Source organism: Cryptomeria japonica, chromosome 10 (genome assembly GCF_030272615.1).
Source record: "Cryptomeria japonica chromosome 10, Sugi_1.0, whole genome shotgun sequence".
Classification (NCBI taxonomy): Eukaryota; Viridiplantae; Streptophyta; class Pinopsida; order Cupressales; family Cupressaceae; genus Cryptomeria; species Cryptomeria japonica.
Window position 1 is genome coordinate 470,235,158 of NC_081414.1, and position 26,542 is coordinate 470,261,699.

At 33.9% G+C, this 26,542-nt stretch overlaps 1 protein-coding gene across 1 annotated transcript in view; it reads left to right on the forward strand.

Annotated features, from left to right (window-relative positions):
- The first annotated feature begins 1,389 nt into the window (after positions 1-1,389).
- LOC131063379 (long chain acyl-CoA synthetase 9, chloroplastic) overlaps positions 1,390-26,542 on the forward strand; it is a 79,355-nt gene continuing 54,202 nt past the window's right edge. Inside the window, exons 1-4 of the mRNA XM_057997180.2 lie at positions 1,390-1,841; positions 3,163-3,879; positions 4,341-4,421; positions 22,783-23,055. Coding sequence (XP_057853163.1) covers positions 3,331-3,879; positions 4,341-4,421; positions 22,783-23,055 — 903 coding nt within the window. The 5' untranslated portion in view covers positions 1,390-1,841; positions 3,163-3,330. The remainder of the gene's footprint in view (positions 1,842-3,162; positions 3,880-4,340; positions 4,422-22,782; positions 23,056-26,542) is intronic.

The window sequence follows — 26,542 nt, forward strand, 5'->3', positions numbered from 1 at the left end:
TACATTCATGGAGTAAACACATAGGTGAAAAATGAATCACAACGTCACACCCTACTCACAATGAGTAGTATGCCATCGTCCCTTCCACGTATATAGTAACAATACATCATAATGACACATCATCATTAATAATATCACAAATAAATATAAACCACAACATGTATATGAATATGCACAAATAGCAAATCATAAATCCCAACATCAACATAGTCCTGAGTATATCATCATCCACATAAAACATAATGTATCATTTGTCCACATGAAATGTCTATCACCATAAACAAAACCATAAGCATCTACCAAGAGTATCATAAATGTATCTAAACAAGTCCATAAATGTCTATCAATGCATCAAGAGAAAAGTGTATCAAGGAGGGACACTACAACAAGAAAGTAGAGTTGTCATTGGAAAACTAAGAAAACCTTTTTTTGGTTTGTTGCCATACCGATTGTCCTCTATGGTTGTCAGGTTTGAGGGAATGACATACCAAACCATAAGTGGAGGCAGGTAGAAAGAATTCAATATCATCTAATTGCTAGCAGTCTCAAAGTCATATCAATGGTTCCATATGAGATTCTTTTGGTTGAAGTAGGAATGTTTCCGATAGAGGTATCAATGATAATTTTTCTAATAAGTTACTTGAAAAAAGTTGAAAACATAGATAGACATCACTGACTCAAAATGGTTGTGGAAGAGGAATTAGACTGAAGAAAGAAGTCTTAGATGAAAGAAAACAACAAGTGGATGAGTAAATGGGACATTAAATTGCATGAATGCCCCAACACTATGAAAAGAAAAAAAAACAAAACATTTTAAAATTTTTTTTAGGACTACCATGTGGTCAAAACAAATTGGTTGAAAAAAAGCTCATTATGTCAAAGAGTTCAACCCCACATACATGGTGAAAAAGATTATTTGAGGGTCGTAGTCAAGGGAAAGGCTAGACTTTTAGTTGTGCACCTGAGAATTGGTTCACGCCATCTTAGGTGCAAGATAGATAGATGGACAATCCCCAAAGAAGAGTGGGAAGATAAAACCTGTATTTTTTGCAATAGAGGGGTGGTTGAAATAGAATGACATTTTATCATTGAATGTGCTTCTTATGAAGATATACGCACTCAACATAAAAACAATCTAGATGTTGGTAGTCTGAATGAGTTATTTGAAGAGATAAGACTTCACAAAGTTGCTAGCTTCTCCGTTAAGAATTACAATAAGAAAATTGACATAAAAAAAAACTTGAAAATTATTAAAATTTCGACCCTTCATTCCTTACAGTAAGTACTAATGATCTTTTAATCATTATTAAAATTCCTACCTCATCCTTCCCATCTTCCTTTTTTATAGCCACTTGTTTATACTATGCTCAACCATGCTAAAGTTGAAGGTATTCCTTTTTCTATCCACTTATTTATGCTATTCTCAACCATGCTAAAGTTGATTACGATAGTACATTAGTGAGAAGACTCTTTTGCTCTAGGTACAGTTGAAGGGATTGGCGATGATGGTCCATAGAAACAAAATCTGGGCGGCTTTTCCTTGATGGAAAAAAAAAGGTGTAAACAGCGGCGGGGACAAGAATTATCAGCCGATTTTTCCGTCCTTTGATTCCCTCGTACAACGACACGTGGACCCTTTGTTTTCATCTCTCCTGTGTTGGCAAATCCGCTTTTCATTTGGTCATGGGTTGGGCTTAGATAACCTACCTTTGTGTGTTTCCCCCATTGCCTCTCTGCATTTAAATTTCTGCCTTACGCCTAGGGTTTCGGGGGAGTTTTCATAAATTTTGCTGTTACAATATCAGATCCCTTTGGTTTGCTTCTCTCAAACAATATTGCAGGTGTGTTTTTTTCCTTTTTTCTTTGTATGCATTTAAATTTGCGGGGTTCTACTGTTGAGCACGCCAAATCAGGTGCACGCACATTTCTTGAACTGCTCAAAATCGTTCCTTCTACTTTTAGGAAAAGTTATCTTCAAATAAGTTTGCATGAGGGCATAATGACCGCGGTTATCATGGACAAAGTCAATTTAACTAACAGGCAATGCATAAATATCCAATCAAGATTAATAAATATTGATTTAATTTCGAATTCTCGGTTTCCGTGTACTCTACCTCAGCTCTCCATGATATCGCAAGCACCACTTATTTAAGTCATTTGCAGATCCTTTATCACTTGTTTCCCCTTCTTATGATTGATGGATCACACTTACTCACTGTGTGTGATCCGAAATGTCAGATGCAGAAATTTGAGACGGTTTTCTCCAAAAGCTTTACAATTTAAGATTAACAAAGTTTGTATAATAACATTAGACAGAATTTTACACTTACAACTATCTCTAAAAAAAACTCCAAAACAGCGGTTAAAATCATTTTGTCGAGAGTTTAATTATCATTGTTTGCTACAACGTTCATGGAAATTGGAACCATCAGCTTCTGCAAAGTTACACCCTGCTTTTTTGCACGACCTGATATTTGGAGCTTTGTTTTATGGCCTGAGTTCTTTTCCGTTTTTGCTCATATAAGCCTTGAATAGTGTTAATTTTCCTGACGATGGTGATGTACCCGAAGATAAGTTGACAAATCGCAAAACATGACAACTTTAATATCTGAATACTTTCAATTTACTAGGTGATCCAGTAAATAATTATTTACAAGGTGACTAAGTCACATTTAACCGCTGCGAACTCTTGGCAGATGGCAGCTACAAAGTGAAATAATTTTATGTTAATTTGAAAGATAAAGCGTTTGGCAAAACCGTAATAATCTACTTACCGTGCTAAGTAACCCTTCGAATGTTGTAGCCTAGGAATTAACCATATATCAATTTAGTTGTCAATGCTCTCGTCATTTGAAAGATAAAGCTTTTGGCAAAACCATGTTAATTTACTTACCGTGCTAAGTAACTCTTCAAATGTTGTAGCCTAGGAATTAACCATATATCAATTTAATTGTCAATGATCTCATCATTTATAAATCACAATTTTAGAAAACCCAGTTGGATGTTTCTTTGCATGCTTTAGCCTATTCTATTTGTGTTCATGCCGACTATAAAATTGTCAAAAGTGCTTTTTGAATTTTAATGAAGATATTCACTTATTTAAAATCAATAACGTCATTTTTTGGTTTCACTTTTATTAATTTTGTATATTTTTCATTATAGGGAGAAGAAAGATTGTGCTTTTATTTGTGTCGGGGACAGTCTGGAATTGCCCTTGAGGTTAAAGATATCTCAATCTGACATTATAACACATTTGAAAATGACCGAGGGGTAAGACTACGCATCTGTTGTCCTCTCCAAGTCAGTCTCCTCAGCACCTGCAAAATTCAAATGGCAGCTGCTGATTCACGTGACTCAACTGCACCCTTGTTGCAGCCTCTAGCAGATAGAGATTCTTCAACAGCTGTACAGAAATACGACTCTCTTACAAAAATGGGTGGTTTCCTTGTTAGCCTGCTTGTTCCTCTGCTGTTCTCCTATATATTTAGGAATAGAAAAAAGGGAAAGCTGCGTGGAGTGCCTGCTGAAGTTGATGGGGATGGTGCTATCGTGATGCGGAGCTATCACTTTCCTTCCCCTGTAGAAATGCCATTTGAAGGAGCTTCAACCCTTGCATACCTCTTTGAGAAATCATGTAAAAAACATGGCTATGTGCCTTTACTTGGAAGCAGGAAGCTTATCAGCAGAGAAACAGAATTCAGCCCAGAGGGTAGATCGTTTGAAAAACTACATTTAGGAAAGTATGATTGGATAAATTATGCTCGTGCATTTGAACGTGCATGTAACTTTGCATCAGGCTTGGTAGAACTTGGCCATGAAAGAGGTGAGCGTGCTGCAATTTTTGCTGAGACTCGAGCAGAATGGCTAATTGCCTTGCATGTGAGTTGCGAATCTTTCCTGTTTTGGTTATGGTATTTCGACTGGGATTTTCTTAAATCAAAGCCCACCTTTTCTAAAGCAGGGATTTTAATGTGAATGTGTGGGTTTAAATCTCTCTCTCTCTCTCTCTCTCAGCTAGTTGCTCTTATGATTTTTGATAGAAAACAAAACTGGATTTCAACACTTAGAATATGTATAGTCCAGCTATTAATGATTGATATGAAACTGAATTCATTTGTAAATTGGTAAATGATTTATTTTTAACTTCCAAACCCAGTGAAAAAGGCATTGACAATGGAACTATTGATTTTTAGAACATGAGGATTCTCTTTGGAATAAACTCACTTATATGCCTGATACAAACTAAAAATTTGTCTATAATAAAATGCTTTTATCCTTGTTGCAAAGTATTTTTTTTCTTTCTTATTATAACTTTTGGCAAATTTGGACATATGAAATAGGGTTGCTTCCGTCGTAACATTACAGTAGTAACGATCTATGCTTCTTTGGGGGAGGAAGCACTTGCACACTCATTGAATGAGGTCTGTGAACATCCTTTCCTTGTTTGTTTTTTATTCGCAATGTTTGATTTGTTTAATCTAAATATTCAAAGCTGGTAGGCAAGTTAATTTGGTAACATTATCTTCTTCTGTAGAAATATGATTTGTTATGCCTTTGCCAGCTTATTGTATTTCAAAATTTTAATTTCACAAAAAGAATTTAGGTCCTTATCACAATATTTTCGAGAATAATTTGTCAAAAGCTCATGGAGGACACTTCCACAAGTACCTATGAAGATACCAAAATTCCATTCTAGTACAGATAAAAGATTGTTTGCCGATCCTTTTCTTTTTCATTTGGGTCATGGCTGCAATGGTAGCAACAGTAATGGCTGCAAATGGTGACAACATCACAGTCAACGTTACAATAATTGGGAATTAGTAGCAAAGATAGGGCCTTTATTGTGAAGAGGCTAATGGTTGTACCTCTGTATTCTTGTTTGGATGAGATTGGTTTCAAGTCCTAGGTGGGTGTTTTGAAATAGAGACACATTAGACAGATAGTCTAAGTAGAAAGGCACGTGTCACATGCCTTTTAGAGGAATGTTTCATTGAATCCTTCAAGCAATTTAGACAAAACATGAGTGCAGGTTTGTGTTGGTGATGTGACTACTTGCATGATGATGTGATGGATTCTTTGTGTAACTCATTTTATTCCATTTGTCATGAACCTGGCTAAGTGATGGCATGATGGATGCTTCATTACATTTGTTACATTTGTGTGTGTATTGATTGATGATGTACCGGGTGTTCACTTTTAATGATTTGGGGTTTTACAATTTTCTATAAATTCATAGTTGCAGATCACATTCTTATTGTGGAATACTTAGTGACATTGCGATCCCACATTCAGAAATTTATAATTTACTTTACATGATGATAAATTAATACTTATTTACCATAGCTTATGCATGTTTTGGAAGTACAATAATGTTGAAACTTAAAACCTGCAGGACAGAATATCAAAACTTTAAAATCTACAGCACAAAGTGTCAAAATGGAGAGGTTTGAGCCTTGGAAAGCCCCAAAATTAGTAGTTGTCATCATAGTTTCGCCTTTCTATAGAATATAACAAAACATCAACTAAGCTGGGTGCAACCTTATGGCAAGAACCACTTGCAGGAGCGCATGCCATAAAGACCTAGATGTGGATGCAGACAAAGCAGTTCCCATTGTTGACCTGTTTCTTATTAAATCTGTACAAAGGAAGAACTCATTGGAAATTTGGCCATCTTAAGTAAAAGAGGATGCAAGAATCCTCCCAGGTTCTGAATTCTATGAATTTGAAGGGTCCTTTTTTAGTTCTTCCTTTGAATGGAGAGAAGGAAAATATGTATGAATGTAATCAACATCTTTTAACTTTGCTTATCTCAACCTAGTCTTCATTGTATACTCAATGAATCTATAACTAATGCTGGTAAGGATGGTTAGTCGGTTTGAATGCAGATCATAATTCTGTTAGTTCTGAGGTGGATGTTTGCACACTCGGTTTTGAGTATATGTTATTACAGACAATAATTTAAATAATTGAGTTAATAAAGCCATGCTTTGAGCACATGAAACAATGCTTGCAAGGAAATAAGGAAGAGGATGCGTGGAAACAATATATTATGATTAAAGTAGTATTTGTATCAAGATATGTAGTTTTTAGAACATGCAAATTATAAAGACAACATGCAATGATGAAGATGTTCAGACTGGAAAAAAAAAAGGTTCAGACCAAGAGAGCAGAGGGTGTGAATGGTTATGTGAACAATTTTTTAACATAATGTCATTAATTATAGAAATAGCTATATATGATAAAGCATACATATTTTCAAGTAATGATATAGCAGGTGCACAAGAAAGCTATAGCCTATAAGGTGCACAAGGAAGTTAGCCTATAAGATAGTAAGCCAAACAAGGCTGGTGGATAGACATATACCAATTGAGGTAGTTTGGATTCAATTCATATATATTGTAGTTTGTTGGCCCTATTTGCGAGAAAGGAAGAATGTGAATAGTTGGATTGCAATTTTTTGTGTGAGGATGCATTCAGTTGGTGTTCCTTCATATTTAGTTGTAAGCCTCACGTGTAATGCCAGCTTAAAACTGGTTGACTGTTTTTTTTCGATATATTGATTTAAGGTAGCAGCACATACCAGTTCACTGGCTTTGTAACATAATATAATTAATCTTCTTCTTTTTTAACTCATAAACTGCTAACTTAATTTTAGAGTTCCTATGATCTACAAATAGAGCATAATGCAAACAACATTAACAACACAATTCTTTTTGGTATAGTCATGTTTAATTCTGCATCAAGATCGTTTCATCTCCATTTACTATATATTCCTATCATAAATAAACTTTAGTATCAATCTGAATTATTCAACCAAGAATTTACAAATAACTCATGCAATTTACTGAGCATTAAGTCATACCTCACCATAACATGCCACTTAGAAATTTAAGGGGTTGCTTTATCCATGTATGGCTTTATAGCACTGATGCATAGTTGAATGTTAGTGAGCTATTTGACACCCAAACCTTGTTCGCAATGGTACCAGCTTTGCAAATACATTGCACATTGTTGATGATTTATAGCTTCAGTTGGATAAAATTAAATGTTAAATTGGCCTTAAGGCCTTCAACATTTAATTATATATATCATTATGTTATTTATTATTATTATTAAATTGATTAAATGTATATCGATTAACAATAATATTGATAAACACCGATTAATATATATATACCGGGTTGCATATTATTTCGGGCTGCATATTATTATATTGGGATACATATGATATATTGGGTAGCAGTATATTAGTCACCGATAGTTATCGGTGTGCTAGTCTACACTGGTAGTTATCGGTTGTCAAGGCTAACACACTGATAACTATCGGCTGTTAGCATTGACAGTCACCGATATACTATCGGCTGTTAGCGTTAGGTAAACAGCAATGGACTTCAGTTATAATCCTACTCCACACCGATTGGCATTTACGATAACATGCATTTGTTAGTATAAACAAAAAGGCACGATCAAGTACCGATCAAGGCATTGCTTGACCGTGCCCCATTTGTTATATACTTATGGTAAGTGGCATTCTTGAGATAGGACATAGAAAATAATAAATGCTCCTCTCACCTGCCATACAAACGATTATAGTCAGATTTATATTTTAATCAGTAATACATAGAACAAGATAGATATTAATTCTGATCCATAAATTTAACATGGTATCAGAGCCAAGTTTCCTTCTATAAAGCCTAACCGCCTGAAGGAAGATCCGATTAAGATCAGATTGATATCTCCTTGAAAGTTTGTATTTTAAAATGACGAATGGAATCAGATTCGAAGACAGACTTGAAGGTGCCTCAAACTATGATTCATGGAAACTACAAATGATGTTGGTACCAAGGAAGAATGAGTTAAAAACAATAATAGAGAATTCTTCTAAACCTGATGGAAAAGACGAACAGAGTCAGTGGGAAAAGAACAATATTAAAGCAATGGAGTTATTAGTAGATGGAGTAAAGAGTCATCTACTACCTATCATTACAAGGTTAGATTCTGCATATGACATGTTCAAAGCCTTGAAAGACATGTTTGAGATTAACAACACGAGCAGAATCCTCACACTTAAAAATCAACTTTCTAATATTAAAATGAGTAAAGAAGAAACTATCACTTCATATTTTATGAGGATAACAGAATTAAGGAACCAGCTCTCATCAATTGGTCACATTTATGATAATAAGGAGCTAACTATGATAACTCTAAATGGGCTCCCTATCTCATGGGAAAACTTTAGACAAGGAGTTAGTGCTCGGTCCAAAGTTCCCAAATTTGACAGACTAAAAGCTGACTGCATTCAAGAAGAGTGTAACCTAATATCAAGAGGAATCATGAAACCCGTTGATGAAGATGTTCAAGTTCTAGTCTCTAGTTTGAAAAGGAAAAAGGACAAAAAGACATATGGTAATCGATCATTCAAGAAGCCTAGAGACTTCTCTAAAGTACAATGTTTCATATGTGATGAATATGGCCACATTGCAAGAACTTGTCCTCTCAAACTTAAACTACAAGCGTCCCTTGCTGAAGTCAGAAATTCAGACGTATGTTCAGAAAAGTATGTTCTCTAGAAGAAATTCAAGATACCTTGGGATGGAGAGGGAGCTTACTAATAAAGATTAAGCACTTCTGAGGTAAAAATTGTAAATATTAATTATTTTATGGGCCTGTGTAAATCATAAGGAAGTGACGACTTCCAAATGATTTCCACTTGTATTTTTGAGGTTATTGGAAGGTGACGATCTTACAATAACTCAAGATTGTGGATAGAATCGCCGACTGAGGCAATCCACATAAGAGCTTGTGGATAGAATCGCCGACTGAAGCAATCCACGTGAGAGCTCATGGATAGAATCGCCGACTGAGGCAATCCACGTGAGAGCTCATGGATAGAATTGCCGACTGAGGCAATCCACGTGAGAACTCATGGATAGAATCGCCGACTGAGGCAATCCACACAAGAGCTTGTGGATAGAATCGCCGATTGGGGCAATCCACACAAGAGCTTATGGATAGAATCGCCGACAGAGGCAATCCACCCAAGAGTTTGTGAATAGAATCGCCGACAGAGGCAATTCACATCTTGAAACTATGGTCCCAAGATAAGCATCATACGATTTATGATATTGCTCCCAATACCTTTTATCCTCCCTAGCTAAGAGGGAGTGTTGATGATTTATAGCTTCAGTCGGATAAAATTAAATGTTAAATTGGCCTTAAGGCCTTCAACATTTAATTATATATATCATTATGTTATTTATTATTATTATTATTAAATTGATTAAATGTATATCGATTAACAGTAATATTGATAAACACCGATTAATATATATATACCGGGTTGCATATTATTTTGGGCTGCATATTATTATATTGGGATACATATGATATATTGGGTGGCAGTATATTAGTCACCGATAGTTATCGGTGTGTTAGTCTACACCGATAGTTATCAGTTGTCAAGGCTAACACACCGATAACTATCAGCTGTTAGCATTGACAGTCACCGATATACTATCGGCTGTTAGCGTTGACAGTCCCCGATATACTATCGGCTGTTAGCGTTGGGTAAATAGCGATGGACTTCGGTTATAATCCTACTCCACACCGATTGGCATTTACGATAACATGCATTTGTTAGTATAAACAAAAAGGCACGATCGGTCATGACTGATCAAGGCATTGCTTGACCGTGCCCCATTTGTTATATACTTATAGTGAGTGGCATTCTTGAGATAGGACATAGAAAATAATAAATGCTCCTCTCACCTGCCATACAAACGATTATAGTCAGATTTATATTTTAATCAGTAATACATAGAACAAGATAGATATTAATTCTGATCCATAAATTTAACACACATTTCTTAATCTATTGCAAAGTGGATCAGATGTTGCACAGTGGGCCATGTGATCTTTTATCATGCTACATAATAAAGTAATTGTTGTGCAGGGTATTTAAGACTGCTTCCCACTTCATACTGGAAGAAGAGTTTCCCAGTTAAGGTTTTAGAGTCAATAAATCTATGTTAGACCTAGCTCCAGTTTTGCAAACCTTAATTCAAATTCTTGATGTACTATAAACATAGATGACCCACTAAGGCTTCTCATAAAAATAAGTGTTACTTCTTAGGCCCTTATCTTTTGTATTACTTCAATAAGAGTCCAAATTAACATAACATGAGTCGAATATTCATATCACAACATTGATAAAGGATTCATCATAGACATTCTAGAAGCTTAATACATAGCATTAGACATGAATTGAGATTTCACATGAGAATTGACAAACAAATTAGCAAAATTTAAATGCTTTCATTTTCAATGTGCATATATATTATATAAGAATTATAACCAAATGTCCAAAGGCTCCATGTTTCAATTATAATATGACAAAAACATAGAAAGTATATGCTTGTCTTTAATCAGCAGATGCAACTGGTAGGTCTATATTAAAACCAAAGCTTGAGTGTGAATCACGAGTTTGAGGATGGGGAGGAACCATTTCCCAGGCATCCCCGAGTCCCTGAAATGCCCCCTGCAGAAAATGGGGGTACCAAGGCAAGGGGTGTGTTCCCAGGGAGCACTGTTTTAAACTTAAAATTTGACTATTAGAGCTAATGCCTTAGTTTGGATTGGAATTCCTCACATAGTTCTATATCTTACTTTTCAGAAGCTGATTGCAGGAGGTTGGTGGCCATGAAAGTGTGGCTGTTAAATGACCAATAAAGGTTGTCGAGGAAGATCTTAATGAAGATCAAAGTGAATTGCTAAGGGATAGAGCCCAAGGGAATTGCATCCTCCATTGTTGACTTCAGAACTTTCCTTATACACATGCTGGTAACATAAGTTTCCAGTGTCAATGTGTGGGTGAGTTACAGCGAGTTTCTTTGAAATCATACACTTCTTGTTAGAAGCAGTGATTTTCCTTAGGGTTTGAAGAATTGATGATTTGAGCCAGACTCCTAAAACATGAAATGGTAGCATATCTGTTGTAAATTGCAATCCTTCTCCTTTTCTTATTAACTATGCTCGAATTTTTAAATAATGATGCTGAATCTATTGTGCAGAATAAAAAACAATATTGGAAATCCTGATCGCAAAGAAAAATAGTGGAATGGATTAAAAAATTGTTGAAAATTGCAGCACATGATTTAAATGCAATTTTAACATATATAGTGGGAAGAAATCAGTCAACAAACATTGATCATGATTTTTTATAAAAACACAATTGCCTTGGAGGAAAAATCACCAGCAGTGGTGTTTTGCAATTTTGGCGATTAATCGTTCTTGGCAGTCACTATGAAAGATCTGATAATGCACACCAGGTAGTGGCTAAGGTTGGAGAGGCCAGGCTGGGAGATCCTAGGAGGAAGCAAAGCACTTCGCCTAGAAACTCTTTTAAAATCCAAGGTTGGTGTAGCTCTAGTAGGAGAAAGGAAACTTGGAATATGAGTCTGCCCTTTTGGTTTGGGAGGCAGCCAGTAAGTATTTGATCCATGTCACTGGAATGGGGCCGAATTATACCTACATTGAGGAGCAGAGCCATGATGCCAAGAGAGAGCATTGGCACATTTCGATAATGTGATTTTAGATCCCTGAACCTGCACAAGAACTGATATTTTTCTATCAGCAACACAAAATCAACAGTTTCATCATAAACTGTTCGATGACTTTTGTATTTTGAAAATTTCTAATTCCCTTATATAATACAAAAGCCATCTGGGGCATCTAAAGGACACTTTCGACCTAATTCCCTTACATGCCTCAAATGCTCCTTCAATTTTTGTACTTCCTAAGACATTTTTTGTTGTTGGAATGTTTTCAAGCTTTTTCCAGGCAGTTTCCCAAGAAATAATGGGCAAGACAATTATTTCAATCATTTTATGAGTTTTTCTAACCTCAGGGACTAGGTCCTTGTTCTTATGGCTTAGTACTTTTGTCTTGTGCTGCCTTCATCCTTGTCACCATTTTATTATCACTTGAATTGTAGCTCTAGAGTTGGTTGGCTAGTGCCAAGTGGTAGTATAATGATGTCATCTATATTATTGGTTCAGGTGTTAGTTTCCAAGCGGTGTCCTAAATATTGTTGAGCATCATAAATATAGTTGGTGGGAGGATCAGATAGATGTTGTATGTCACATCCACTCTGTCAAACTGGAAGAGATCTGTGTCCATCCTTATCCAGACAAGGGAGTGTAATTCACAAAATTTATACCTCAATTTCCTCATGGCAGAGGCCCTCTCTATACCACTTCACCAAAACTTGACCAATTTGAATGTAGGTTATGTGAAAAGTGATGTGTTAAAAAAAAAAAAAGTGAATGTATTTAATGCAATTTTTTAACTGGATGTGCATAGAGTTTTTAACAGCTTGGGAACTAAACCTAGTTTTCAAAAAGGGAATGAAAGCAATGTGGACATAGTTTATGTGATAGAGGCCCTGTCTTGGCACTCACAGAAACTGACTACTTTGGACATAGACTATGTAAAAAATGGTGTTTCCTTTAATAAAAAAGTTGTGCATTTTTAAAAATTGGATGTCTGTGTGGTTTTTTAACAATGTGGTAATAAAATATAGTTTTGATGATGGGAATGGAAGCAATTCTGTAGTTGGCTTCCCATTGCTTCATTGCTTGTTTCAATTCTCAAACCTTGCCCAAATTTGACATGGAAGATTACTCAAGGTTGTGTTTGCAACTTTGACATTCTTAGTTCAATTATCTAACCTTAATCCCATTAATTTGTTAAAAATGGTTCCTTTTCTCTTCTAATTTGAGATGTTGCATTGTGAAGGTAAAATTTGAGATGTTCCTTTTCTCTTTGGTCTATACTGTAAACATCATTTATATTCTTTGTCAATCCTTTTGAGTTTAGCTGTTCTTCCCTTGGTGTAGTCTCCACCCTGGGAGTCTCATCCTCACCATAAATTTAGTCAGCAATAACCTCATTCAATTCTTGTAACTCTGTCTTTGGGTGTTCAACATGGGAATCTGGATTCTTTGGAACTATCTTTCAACAGAAGTAGCTGCAACGATGATGAATATAGGTACTTCATAGAAGACACTGTTTTGTTCTTCTGATATGAACCACTATTAGAAATTAAAAGTAGTGGGTTCAATTCCTTAGGAGAGTTGCTTAGTAGCCCATCAAAGGGAATCAAATCTCTGCAGAATGTTTAGATGAACAAAAGTACCTCACCAAAGGTTGGTTTAGTACATTGGTGTAGACTCATATTTAGAAAAAATCTTGAATTCAGTTTCTTCAGGTAGTGGTCTTTCGAGGGTAATACAGAAAAAATCATCCTTACAGAACCAGCTACAAAGAACAAGCAAACTAAGTACCTCACCAAAGACCGTGGTTTGGCATCTTGGTGTAGGCTTATATGTCAAGTCTAGAAGCAAATCCTTGTTGTGGGAAGCTCACCAGGTTAATGACTTGCTTCCTTGGTGATCTCACTTTTGCATATTTCAGAAACTAGTTCTTGTTACATCTTTTGTATTTACTTCCCGCAGCATACTTCATATGGATATAGTTTGGGTGAGGCCACCCAAAGTGAAATTGTTAGTCGAATCCTATCATTATAATGTTCATTTTTTGAGCCCCTTGATGGAACTGAATGGAAGCTAGCGTTTGTCCAGATTCTAGTACTGAGATACAATGTGTTGGCATAGTCCATGTCCTATTTAATTCTTGTGTCAACCTTTGCTTTTGGGTGCCATTAGTTTGTCGTTGCCACTGTGTTGCATTATTGCTCATGTCTGCAGGTGCATAAACTAGTTCCTGCCTGCAAATTTTAAATTGGTATGTGCTTGTCTTAACCTTCATGTGGTTGGGATTCGATTTGGTCTTTGTGATTGTTAATATTTGGTGTAGACAATTGGTCAAATCTAAGCCTTTGGTCTGTTTGCTTTTTCAAGTCCTTGGCATCTGGTTTTATGGAGTGATTGTATGGTTGAATGAGGCATACGGTATGATTATGTGGCTGCTTCCATTTGGCATCTTAGCATCTATGGACTGAATTGTTTTGCATGCTCAGTTTTATAGATATACCGCAAGGGGATATCTTAGCCTCAATCTTTAATGGGCTGGTTGATAGGTGTGTGGTGGCCCCTTTTAGAAAAATTACACATGTACTATTTGGGATGGCTCATAAATATCTGAGGACATAAAAGCTGCTATTACTCGTTCCTTTAATCAATGCAGCACTTTCTTATTGATATTTGTATATCTATATATTAGTCTGGTTGGCTTTCTTCATCCTTAGATCTTTTGATATTGCTTTTTGTTCTTTGTCTCCTTGCCATATGAGCTTTATGGGATGGTTAGCATGATGCATGTTTGTAATGTCCCCTTTTTGTGGCCTTTCCAATATCTTTGGGAACTCCAACTTTCTTGGAGAGCGTTAGACTTTTCAGGATGAAATTTTGGCAATGCCGGTGAGCTCAAGAAATCAATGTGAGTACCATGGTACTTTTTGGGTACAGCTTTGACTTTTTAAGAGCTCTCCAAACTTCTTGGAGAAGTTTGCAATTTCTGGAATGCACAAGTTTTCACAAGAATTGATATCCTGAGAGCTTAAGAATACTTTGGCATGGTCAGAATTCTTATTTGGTCCATTTTAACATTTTTCATAAGCTTGGCTGATGTGGAAAATAATTCAATCATTAAAGAGTTAAATATTAAGTTGTTGATAAATAAAATCAAAAGACAACTAATATTTAATTATTTTAAAAAGGCAGACATTAAGTGACTTAAGTGCTCAAAAAGTAAAATAATATAAGGTCACTTAAAAGGAGCTAAAAGGATTATTATTTAAAAAGTAATTTTTAAATATATCTTTTAGAAAGTTCCACAGAGGGATATAAAAGAAGGTTGAGGAGACTTGTTTCATTCAGTGTTGGCATTTGATATTTTTGTGAAACTGCAATAGTGGAGGTTGAATAGGTTTTGTTCAACAACAACACTAAGACAAAAACCCTATGGCGAAGATTGGTTTCAGGAGCGAAAGATTTCCCCTAGCCAATATGGTGTGATTGTTCAGAGTCACAGTTCGTGTTGAATGCAAGAAGTATATCAAGGTGGATTCACACAAGATTCACAAGCAAATAATGAATTGAAGATATTATTTTATATTAGTGTTGGTATCGTAATTATAAGTGAGAGGCACAGCCTCATAAGGTAAATTTTTGGAGTTTGGTGCAGCTTCTGCGGGCAACTCTATACCCTTCTTCGCTGACCGAACTATTATAGTTTGGTATGACAATTTTGAGGAGCTTTAAAGATAAAATTTCTACCTTTGCAATCAAATGAAGATTTCAAAGACATCGTTGAAGTTTGGAAGATTATCTTTGGTGCATCTTTTGAAGATCGCTATACATTTTGCTGGCTGTTTGGTATCAACAGTTCATATTATTCTGTACAGCAGTTTTGGATTGTATTCCTTGCAGTAAAGTCAGCATCAGTTAATAAGGCCAGGCTGTCCTTACAAGTTAAGCTGAAAAGCATAATGCTGCTCTTTGTAAAACAGACTTCTTCAGCAATAATTGCTTCAGCAGTGGTCAAGTTGCTTGAAATGAGGGAGAATTGATTGTTTGAACAGACTACGGAAATTACTTATCAGTAGCATCAGCTCCAACATCATCTAAGACATTTAAACATTCAGATTTGCTTTTGCAACAACAGCTACAGCCATTAATGTGACTTACCATATTATTCCTTTGTATTACCCAGCATCATTCCAGTGCAATACCAGTATTATGTAATTAGTGACACCTCGAAGGGGGTTAGTATGAAATTTGTATCAGTTAAAATATGCTTGTTTCAGCTGATTTCATATATATTAAGTTGCTGAATTGTGGGATTTTTCGGGCAATTCCAGGTACGAAACATACCAGAATCTGATTCTGAAACGAATCTTCTGTGGGTGCATCCGGGGTTCGTGTTTTTAGACACTGAAATGTTTAGTGATTCTAGTTTGATCTTTTTGATAGTGAAAACTGAATCTAAATTAGTATGTTATGTTTTTAAAAATTTGAAATTTGTAATGGTTTTGTTTAGCGTGCGCGCACACACACACACATACGCACGTGTGTACACACACACACACATATATACACACACATGTGTGTATATATATACACACACATGCGTATATACACACACACGTGTGTGTATATATATATGCGTGTATACATACATATGTACATACATATGCATATATGTATGTATGTATGTAGTATGTACTATATATGTATGTATGTACTTACATACATACATACATATATATATGTACATACATACATACATACATATATACATATGTATGTATGTACATATATATATATATGTGTATGTGTGTGTTTGTATGTACATACATACATATATATATATATATATATATATATACACACATGTGTGTGTATATATACGCACATGTGTGTGTATATATACGCACATGCGTGTGTGTGTATATATATATACACATGCGTATATATATACACACACACACATATGCGTATATATGTATATGTATATGTATATATGTATATACATATGTATATATATATGTATATGTATATACATATGTATATATATATGTATGTGTATATGTATGTATGTATATACACACATACATGTACAGACATATATATACACACACACACACATATACACACATACATATATGTATATATATAGATATACATGTATCTATCTATCTATATATGTGTATATATGTGTATGTATATATATACATATTTATTATGAACGTCCTGAAAACGTACCCAACCCCCAAATTTTTTTTGCCATACATACATATATATATATGTATGTATGTACATATATATATATATATACTAAGTCACAAAATTCGGCAAATTTTTTTTCGAATTTCAAACTTCCATAAAAAAATGGGTCAAATCCGGCCATAAATTCGTACAGCCAGGACATCACTTTTTTTATTAAAGCAAAAATTTCAAAAGCATTTTTTTTAGGGTTTTTGAAAAGCGTTTAGGGTTTTCTGTAGATTTTAGGCAGATTTTATTATAAAACGCTGCTCTCTGCTTCCGTAAATAGATGTGGAATATGATAAGTATATTTATTAGAAATATTACATATATTTAAAAATGAACAAAATTATATAATTTGAATTTAATCCGATTTTTTTTTCGAATTTTTCCCTTGTCGAATTTCATGGCTGTCGAATTCGAATTCGAATTCGATCCTTGTGACTTAGTATATACACACACATGTGCGTGTGTACATACATATGTATGTATGTACACAACGCGGAATATAATAATATATTTATTAGAAGCATTACATATATTTAAAAATAAACAAAATTATATAATTCAAATTTAATCCGATTTTTTTTTTTGAATTTTTACCTTGTCGATTTTCATCCGAATTTCATGGCTGTCGAATTCGAATTCAAATTCAATCCTTCTGACTTAGTATATACACACACATGTGCGAATATATATATATATATATATATATCCGTTTTATTCCCCATCTAAACCGTCAAAAAGATGTTGACTGTCAGTCAACGACCTTGAATGATTAATCACGGCCAAAACACAACAAAATCACGTTTAGTAATCACAAAATTTCTGCCTGTCTGAAAAAAGGGACATAAACGCCAAAAATTACCCATGAAAATGGGTTGATTCCAAGTTTTGTCTGCATGAAATCAGTTAGGATTTAAAATTTTTGTTCTTGGATTTTTTTGCGAACAATCGACCTCTGCAAAACCCTAAATGACATTCGATATTGCTGAAATTTAAATCGATAAACAATTTGTATTGTCTCGCCGTTTTGTTTCAGCTGGATATTATAAATCAAAAATTATTTTTCTACAGTGATAAGCGCAATGTATTAATAACACTCGAAAATAAGCTATAAGCTGTCAATTGTTTCCTTATTTTTGGTAACTTTATTTTATCGATAACTTTAAATTAAAAACTATGACATCAAATTTGGGGGATTATAAAACTTTATAAGCGACAATTCTTATATTCATTTATATTTATTATATTTTTAATATATAATTTAAAATAATTTAATAATTAATAATTTAAAGATATAAATTATTATATATTATATTAGTGTGTAATTTATTAAATTGTATGCAATTATTATATAATTTAATAAAATTGTAGATTGAAATAATAAATAAATTAAAAACGTGTATTCTTAAGTTCCATTATTAAAATAATTTAAAGATATAAATTATTATATATTATATTAGTGTGTAATTTATTAAATTGTATGCAATTATTATATAATTTAATAAAATTGTAGATTAAAATAAGAAATAAATTAAAAACGTGTATTCTTAAGTTCCATTATTAAATGTAAATATATTTATATTTAATTTATAATGTATATTTATTATTATTTAATTTTTAATATATAATTAATTTGTTTAATTTTTAATATATATTTATGATTTTTATATATTTTTTGTTTCCTTATTTTTAATGTATTTTTTATCATATCTACTTACCGAATTCAACGATTCCAATTTGTCAACCTAATGATAAGAATAAAAATTTATTATTTAAAAAATATATATGAAATGTATTGACTCTCAACTTAAATATTAAATACTGTTTTTTATTATAATAACACAAAAATGGATATTTTTTTAAAACGATATATAAAGGATGTTAATAAAAGATATTAAATAAATTAAAAATCTATAAATTCTTAATTAATACCAATAAATTTGTTTATATTTTGGAATTTGTACAAAGTCGCAAACTATATTGTAATTGACAGTTTGACAACTGTTATCATCTAGTTATTATTATTTATGTTGTGGTATGTTTTGTGAAATGTAATTAGCGATATGAATATAAACAACCAAAATCTATTTTCTACAATTCATGTATTGAACTCTCTGTTTTATATGCCTACAATATCTTTATGCTATGCAAATGGCCCTTAAATATATAAAAAAGTAATTTTTAATTGTTTTTCTGCAATTTTTTACGATTTTTTATAAATCCGATTTTTTCAAAAATTTTGATTTGCCGATTAATTCCCCAAACAATTAATGCCTCATTGATATATATATATATATATATAAATATACATATGTATGTATGCATATATATATATATATATATATGTATTTATGTATTTATATACACACACACACACATGTACAGACATATATATATATATATACACACACACATATACATACATACATACATATATGTATATATATAGATGTACATCTATCTATCTATCTATCTATATGTATGTATGTATGTGTATATGTATATACATATATATTATGAACGTCCTGAAAACGTACCCAACCCCCAATTTTTTTTTTTGCTGTACCGGTGTTTCGTACCCATGTACTCGTTCCCATTCCCGTACCCGATTTGGCAACTTAGCATATCTATAAAGTATGTTGGTCAACTGTTTCTCAAAATGTCAATGATTTTTTTAATAATTGCCAACTGTTTGTTAATTTGCCTATGATAATCAAGAAAAGTTGCAGCTGTCCTTCATCATAAAATTTAGAAATATTGAATAAATTTCATTGTTCTACTAACCATTGACAAAATGTCTCTGAGATAAAAGTTCAAAAATATGCAAGTTTGTGGAAAATTTGGTAAGGGTTATTATGGTGGTATCAGAGCTGGTGGTCTTTTTGCCAACTTGTTGGGAAGTTAACTCCTTGTCGTCAATTTGCAGTTGCATGACAAAGTTTCAGCAGTTGTATGTTGTTTTTAGTAGAGTGCATAATAGTGTTTAGTGGCTATTTATCAATTTCAGCAGCTTCATGTTTTAAGTTTCAACAATGATCTATCTTATAGAAGATTACCAGAACAAGGTTCTTGCCAGCCTGTAGGGTAAGAGAACTAAATTTATGCAGAAGATGAAGACATTTAAAGAATCTATGGTAGAATTATTGCAAGAATTTAAAAATTATCTGAAGAATCTAATAGCATTGCTAGAGAATCTGGAAAAGCTGAAACCCTACTTACCAATTGAAAGGATACTTGAAGAACCATCACTAAAGAAGATAAGCACTCAATTGATTCCAAATCTGAAACTAATGATGAAGCTCATTTTTCAAGAGCATCTGTAAAGACAGTACAATAGTCTTCATGATAGTACAAGTTTGTGGCAAATTTAGTATGGGTTATTACAATGTCTTGGGAGGAATCCTGGCGTAATTAATCCACTTGGACATGCTATTTGACCTTCAATTTATTCCGAGTTTTGTGAGCTGTTGATATGTTTTGACAAGTTGAGCTAGTAAATCTGAAATATATTAAGGAGGGCCATGTGGCAGGGCTACTTTGTCACTGGTGTTGTTGCTGTGGTGAGTAGGATTGGTTCTGAGGGATGGTTTGCCACTTTTGTGAATCTTCTTTAACTGATAGTGTTTGGGAAACGTTAGATTGATGTTTTCCTCATGGCATCTTCTATGTGGAAATGAGATGGCTGTTGATTATTCTGTTAATGCAAATGTCTTTAGCAACTTGATATACTTTGTGCCCAAATATTGAAATTCTCAGTTATTTCATAACAATGTAGGCTGTGAGTATGTCATTTTGCCAGTATTATTCAATGATGTATGGCAATTATGTTATGGATGGCAGGTTTAGCACATATAAGAATGGGTCTTTGACCATTGGGTCTCCCACTGGTTATTGATGTAATTTATGTGATGCCTGAACAAAATATTTCTGATGTTTTGTAATCTGGGATATCTCTATTTAGGTGTCAATTGAACTTTTTCTATATGGCAATGTCATGACGTTGTTTAACTGATAAAGATTGGGAGCTTAGTATTTATGTGGACAAATTAAAAGTTATTCATACACCTTTTGCAGCTCAGGTACAACTATTTTTAATACTCTGAAATAAACAGAGATATCTGTGTGGGAATATTTCATTCCAGTTGAAGCTTCTTCCTAGCAATGAGCATTTTCAATGGTGGAGAAGTGAATTGGTCAGTCATCTGAGTAATCTGGGTTGGTAATATTTGATAAACTGAAATTTTCTCCATTGAGGAAAGAATATTTGGCTGGGTTGTGTACAGGGCTGTTTACAAAGTGTTGTTGGGTGATCAAATGAAATGTGTCGGAGCTGGGATAGGGTGCAGTTATGGTTTCTGTGGAATTGGGTAAAGGATTTGTAAGCATATACCACTAATTGGGGGCAGATTTGCCACAGCTAGTGCAGTATTTCTGGGATCAGGTGCTTTTGTAATGCTTCTGGGGTCACATCTGCTTACCTCATGTTCATATGATTAGTTTTCTGATATTCAGAGGTAATTTTATTTTCAATCTTTTCATATGGGATATTGTGCGTCATCTGTGGTCTTGAAGAGATCCTACCCTAGTCAATGTGTAAGGAATTTCTTTGAATTTCAATTAGTTTGATGCTGCTAGACAGGTTGGCTTCTTGAATGAAATTTTAGGTTTCCTACAAAGGCTTTACATCAATTCTTACCCCTTTTGATTCTTGACTCATTTCCCATTTCAGTAGGCTCTGGGCACAATAAGCTCAGTGGTCATATTTTCAATCATTTACCTTCTGGGTACATTACAGGTTATAAAAGCTGTTGGGAAATTACAAGTGAATTCATATTTGGGGAAATTAATTTGGATTGCATCTTTAGTCAGCTTTTGCAAGTTGGTATTGTTTTAATTTTGTTGTTTAGATATCCTTGTTTTGCAAGACCAGTAATCTAGCACATCGAGTAATTAGTGTCAAATTTTAGATTATTCTTAGGCAGAGTGTATAGCTAAGTCGTGTGACCTAGCTCTTGTATTTGTTCTTTGATCACTGAACGGAATATCTGAGACTGCCCCTGCTGGTTTGCAGAACTTAGACTGTACAGGATTGCCCATTCCTGTTGGTCCAAAATGCCTTGTTTGATTGTGAATTTTACTTGAATGTCTAATCTGACTTTGTTTCCCTGCGGGTTAGTCTTTAGGTGAATTTTCTAGAATTTGTAGTTTGTGGCTTGGAGCACCTTTATAATGTCCATAGGCTAATCTTGGATTAAACTTCTTTGGTTGTATGGGACCTTTATTTGATTTTACCACCTTTAAACATCCATACTTCAAAAAAACTTTATTTAAAAGAACATTGTTGCATTTCAAAGGACACTACAAACTTTTCATTGGAAAAGTTCTTCTGATATTAGAAGGGATATGTTTTTCAAAGTTTTTTTTGAAGTAAACTTGAGTTTGGTCTGAGGCTACTTGCTAGTTGCTTCTATTAGGATGACATTTATTGCTACTAAATTTTTTCAGCACAGGATTGTCTCTTGTGGCTACTAGATAATAGATGAAAACAACAGTCAGGAGACAGAATGATCTTTGGTATAAGATAACAACATTAAGGTTCAAGGTTCACCTTGTTCTTAATGCATTGTCTTTCAATTATCATTTATTTACGTAATTTTGTTAAACAGAAACTAAGAATATCATGAATCTGGTTCTCTAGACCTGAAACTATGTATTTGATATGTTTCTCCTATGGGAAGATTCTTTTCAAAACTTTTCTTTTCTCAATACTTATGAATTTCTAAGATTTAAATTGGAAATTGTTACATGATGAAAGAAATGCTAGCGATTGCAGTCAGCACCCACTTATGAAACCTTTAATATTTGCTTACTTCTTAGTTTACTCTGCTAAAGAATGAGAAACACCAGACTTTACTTGTGAAGAATACTGTCTATCTCTTTGCATTAAAAGTTTACATAGTTCTAATTTATTACTATTCTTATATGACAGACAGAAGCTTCAACAGTGATTTGTGATCGCAAGCAACTAGGAAAGCTGATTGACATAAGTACACAATTGGATACTGTAAAGCGTGTAGTTTACATGGAAGATGAGGGCACTACTTATGAGCCTTCTTTATCTGGGGGAAGCAGCAGCTGGACAGTATTATCCATGTCCAGAGTTGAGATTCTTGGTCAGGAAAGACCTGTTGATGCTGATTTGCCAGTAGCTGCTGATGTTGCAGTTATAATGTATACAAGTGGTAGTACAGGCTTGCCCAAGGTAGGTACATATTACATGGGAAATAGTCAGAGTTATGAAAAAGTTTTGTTTTTAGCAAGACCATGGATGATGAAGTACAGATATACTTTAGCAAATATTTGTTTTATGATGCGCAATTTTGTGATTAGAGACAAGAAAACAAATCTATATTAGATGAATGAATATAAGAAAACAAATGATATTTTGAAGGGAAATAATGCTAATATAGAACTGCCTGGAAAGGCACATAATTTACTCGATTTCAAACATCTTCATTTTGAAGTCTCCATGCTATCAGGTCAAATACATCATCTTGTCTCTGGCATTGCAAGCAGTGCATACTTATTAATTATTTGCCATTGGATTTGCAGGCAATATACATTTGCGAGTTCACATTTATAGGAATACTCAAGCTTTGTTATTTTTTACTTGGAAAAAATTCTTTATAAGCAGTGACCTCATAGTTTTAATTATTATAGTCAAGAAGAGACTTTGTAAATGTTGGTCTGATTCATTCCATGTGTAGCATTTTTAAAAATGATTCTCTTGGGTTAGTTTATTTCTTGTTTGAATATAAGCTTCCTTAATAATGCAAATTCCCTAATGGAGCAGGTGTTTGAGGATCATTGCACTGTTTTTATATCAGTCAATACCCCTAGTGATTTGATTCCATGATTATCTAATAGACAACAACCTAAGTTGCTGGGATTTTGTTGTGTTATAGTGGAAGCAAATCATAACAATAACTCTTGTGGAAGGATAATTGTGAAAGCGAGCAGAGATTGAATGGAAAGAAGATGATTGTGATATTATATGCTGGAATAGAAATTAGACAATACAAATGTATAGTATGCATTAATATAAATTCTATACATGTGGAGGGTACATATATTTACAACTGGGCTTAAAGAGCTGTTCATTGTAGGGAAAACCCTCTTGCCTAACGCTTAGAGCTGTCAGTTTGGCTTTTACCATTTGCAGACAGGAAAGGTTTTGTCAAGCAGTGGAGCCCCATTTTCTTGTATATGGTTGGAGAATTCCCCAGGCCAGTGGGACTGCATTGTGTATAATTTATGGTTAAGGCCACTGTGGTAGCACACACTGAGCTTGTCAATTTGGACATAAAAAAAAAACAAGTTCAAGCATTTGAGGCTGAGGGTCACAAGCTCAAAATCAAAATATTGGTATTATTTCTTGGATGAATATTGAGAGAGTATGCAATTTGAAAGTCTGGAGGACAAGGGGATGCACATGGACTCCCTTAGCTCAAATGTTGAGGTGTATCCCAAGGGATCCTTGCAGATGGAAGTTGAGATAATTTTTTATGGTTGGAAGAAGCAACCAAGAGACAATAATAATCAGTTACAATTACAAATACAAGCTTTCATAGAATTATCATTATTGCACAAAGAGGATGCTTGCAGACAGATCTTTGTGCTTTTCTAAATATTTGAGAGATGCAGATAAGAGATAAGACTTTGCTATGTAGTTAACTACACAATTTCGGAAAGAAATCTCTAGATGGGAACTTGAAATGTGTGCACACTTTTGCATGCCTCATTACAGTAGTCACGCCCTTCTGTATATTGTTTTTATATGTTTTGTTACTAAGTCTACTTTGTATAGTCAGAGGCACGGGTTTCATCCAACTTCGATGGGGAGAAGGCATCGAACAGCCTAGTAGTCAGTGTCTGATAGTTGGCTATTAACTTATCTACATAAACAGCCAAGTAGTTACAATCTGATAGTTGGTCATTAACTTATCTACATGGGAATGTTAGTTTCCCAAAAAGTATCATCTGCATGGGAATAATAGGTCTTGTGCAAGATGCCATCTGCATGGAAAGTTTATGTCTATATTTTGTGAAGTATAGTAGTTTTACTTTCAATAATCTAGTAGGGACTATATAAATATATGTTATTCATTGTAATTAAAGTCTCCATTAATTGAATATCCTCTTTGTGGTCTAGAATGTAATGTCCCCTACCTGATCTATTTCAGCATATTAAAATTGATTGATATTCTTCAATTAGTTATTAACAAGTGCTTATCTATTTTCCTTATTATATGATTAATATCATTATTAATATAGATATCAGACCCTGTTACTACTTCAGTTTTAAGGGAGAAGGATTTATGTATGTAACCAAAGCGCTTAGAGACCAACTACAATAGGTTCCCTCAAAGTTTACAGATCCAAGCCCTTACCTATCTTGGGTCTATACCCTCAAGGCTTATGGGTCGCTGATCCCCACCCTATCTTGGGACTTAACCTATTGCTTGGATTTAGACTGCCCCTCTTTGGAACATCTCATCCCCATCTTCTTAAATACTGACAGTAATAACATGATTTAGACTATAAGTACACTAACTTCTCATGTATTATAAATATATACAAAATTAAGTATGACTGTCATACATATTGCATTTTATAACAATATTATTACTAGATTCTGCATAACAACTTTATCAGGGTTTATATACTAAGCATACATGTTAAGCACATCCCCATGCATACCACCAAGAACACAAATGTTACTGCCTGTAACTTGATAACAATTCTGATCTCATCTGATCAATGGTGATGTCACTAGATGCTTTTGATTCCTTCCCTTTATATCTCTCAATTTGAGGGAGAGGTCACACCTCTTCATCATGTATGCCCTTTGGCAAGAGACATACCCTTTCACCATTAGCACCCTTTGAAAGAGTGCAACTCTTCGTTATTTCTACTCTTTGATAGGGACACAACCTTTCATAATCAGATCTGCACTTATTATTTAAATCAGATCCCCTCTCAAATGAGGTTTTCTTCTCCCTTTTATATCTCATTGTCGAGGGAGTCACAACTTTTCCTTTCACGTCTTTTGACTTTTCATTAACTTAACTAATTTTTAATTAATCATATTTAATTATATTATTTTATATTTTAATTTAATTTCTAATGTTTTAATTTTATTATTATCATTTATTATTAAATTTATTTTCAAAGTGGGGACATTATATTGAATGTTTTGTGATTAGAAAGATCCTAACAGCCAACCTACTCTATAGATTTATACCGACTCTGGACTCTGGACTCAAGACAGGATGATCCAGCCAACCTACTCTAAATGTATTATGGATGAAATAAATATTACATGGTATAGAATGTTTAATGAACAAGTGAGATCTTAAGATAGAGAAGATACCATGTTAGAGCTGGAAATTTGCAAGATTATATTATGCAAGAGTTTTGTTTAGAGTTCAGGATACTGGATGTGTTAGAAGATGTCTATTTGTTATCAATTTTCATCAATCTGTGGAAGAATATTCATAGTAAATCAATATGCTATGATGGAGGAGGAAGGGATGTCTAGGCAGTTAGAAGATATATAATTATTTGTCTTTTTTTGAATCATAATTTCTATATTTTCATATTCTGGAAGCACCGCAGAAGAACAGACAAAGACGGAGATGATTTAGGATGTCAAAATATGCCACGCGTTCTAGGAGACATCCTGAAAG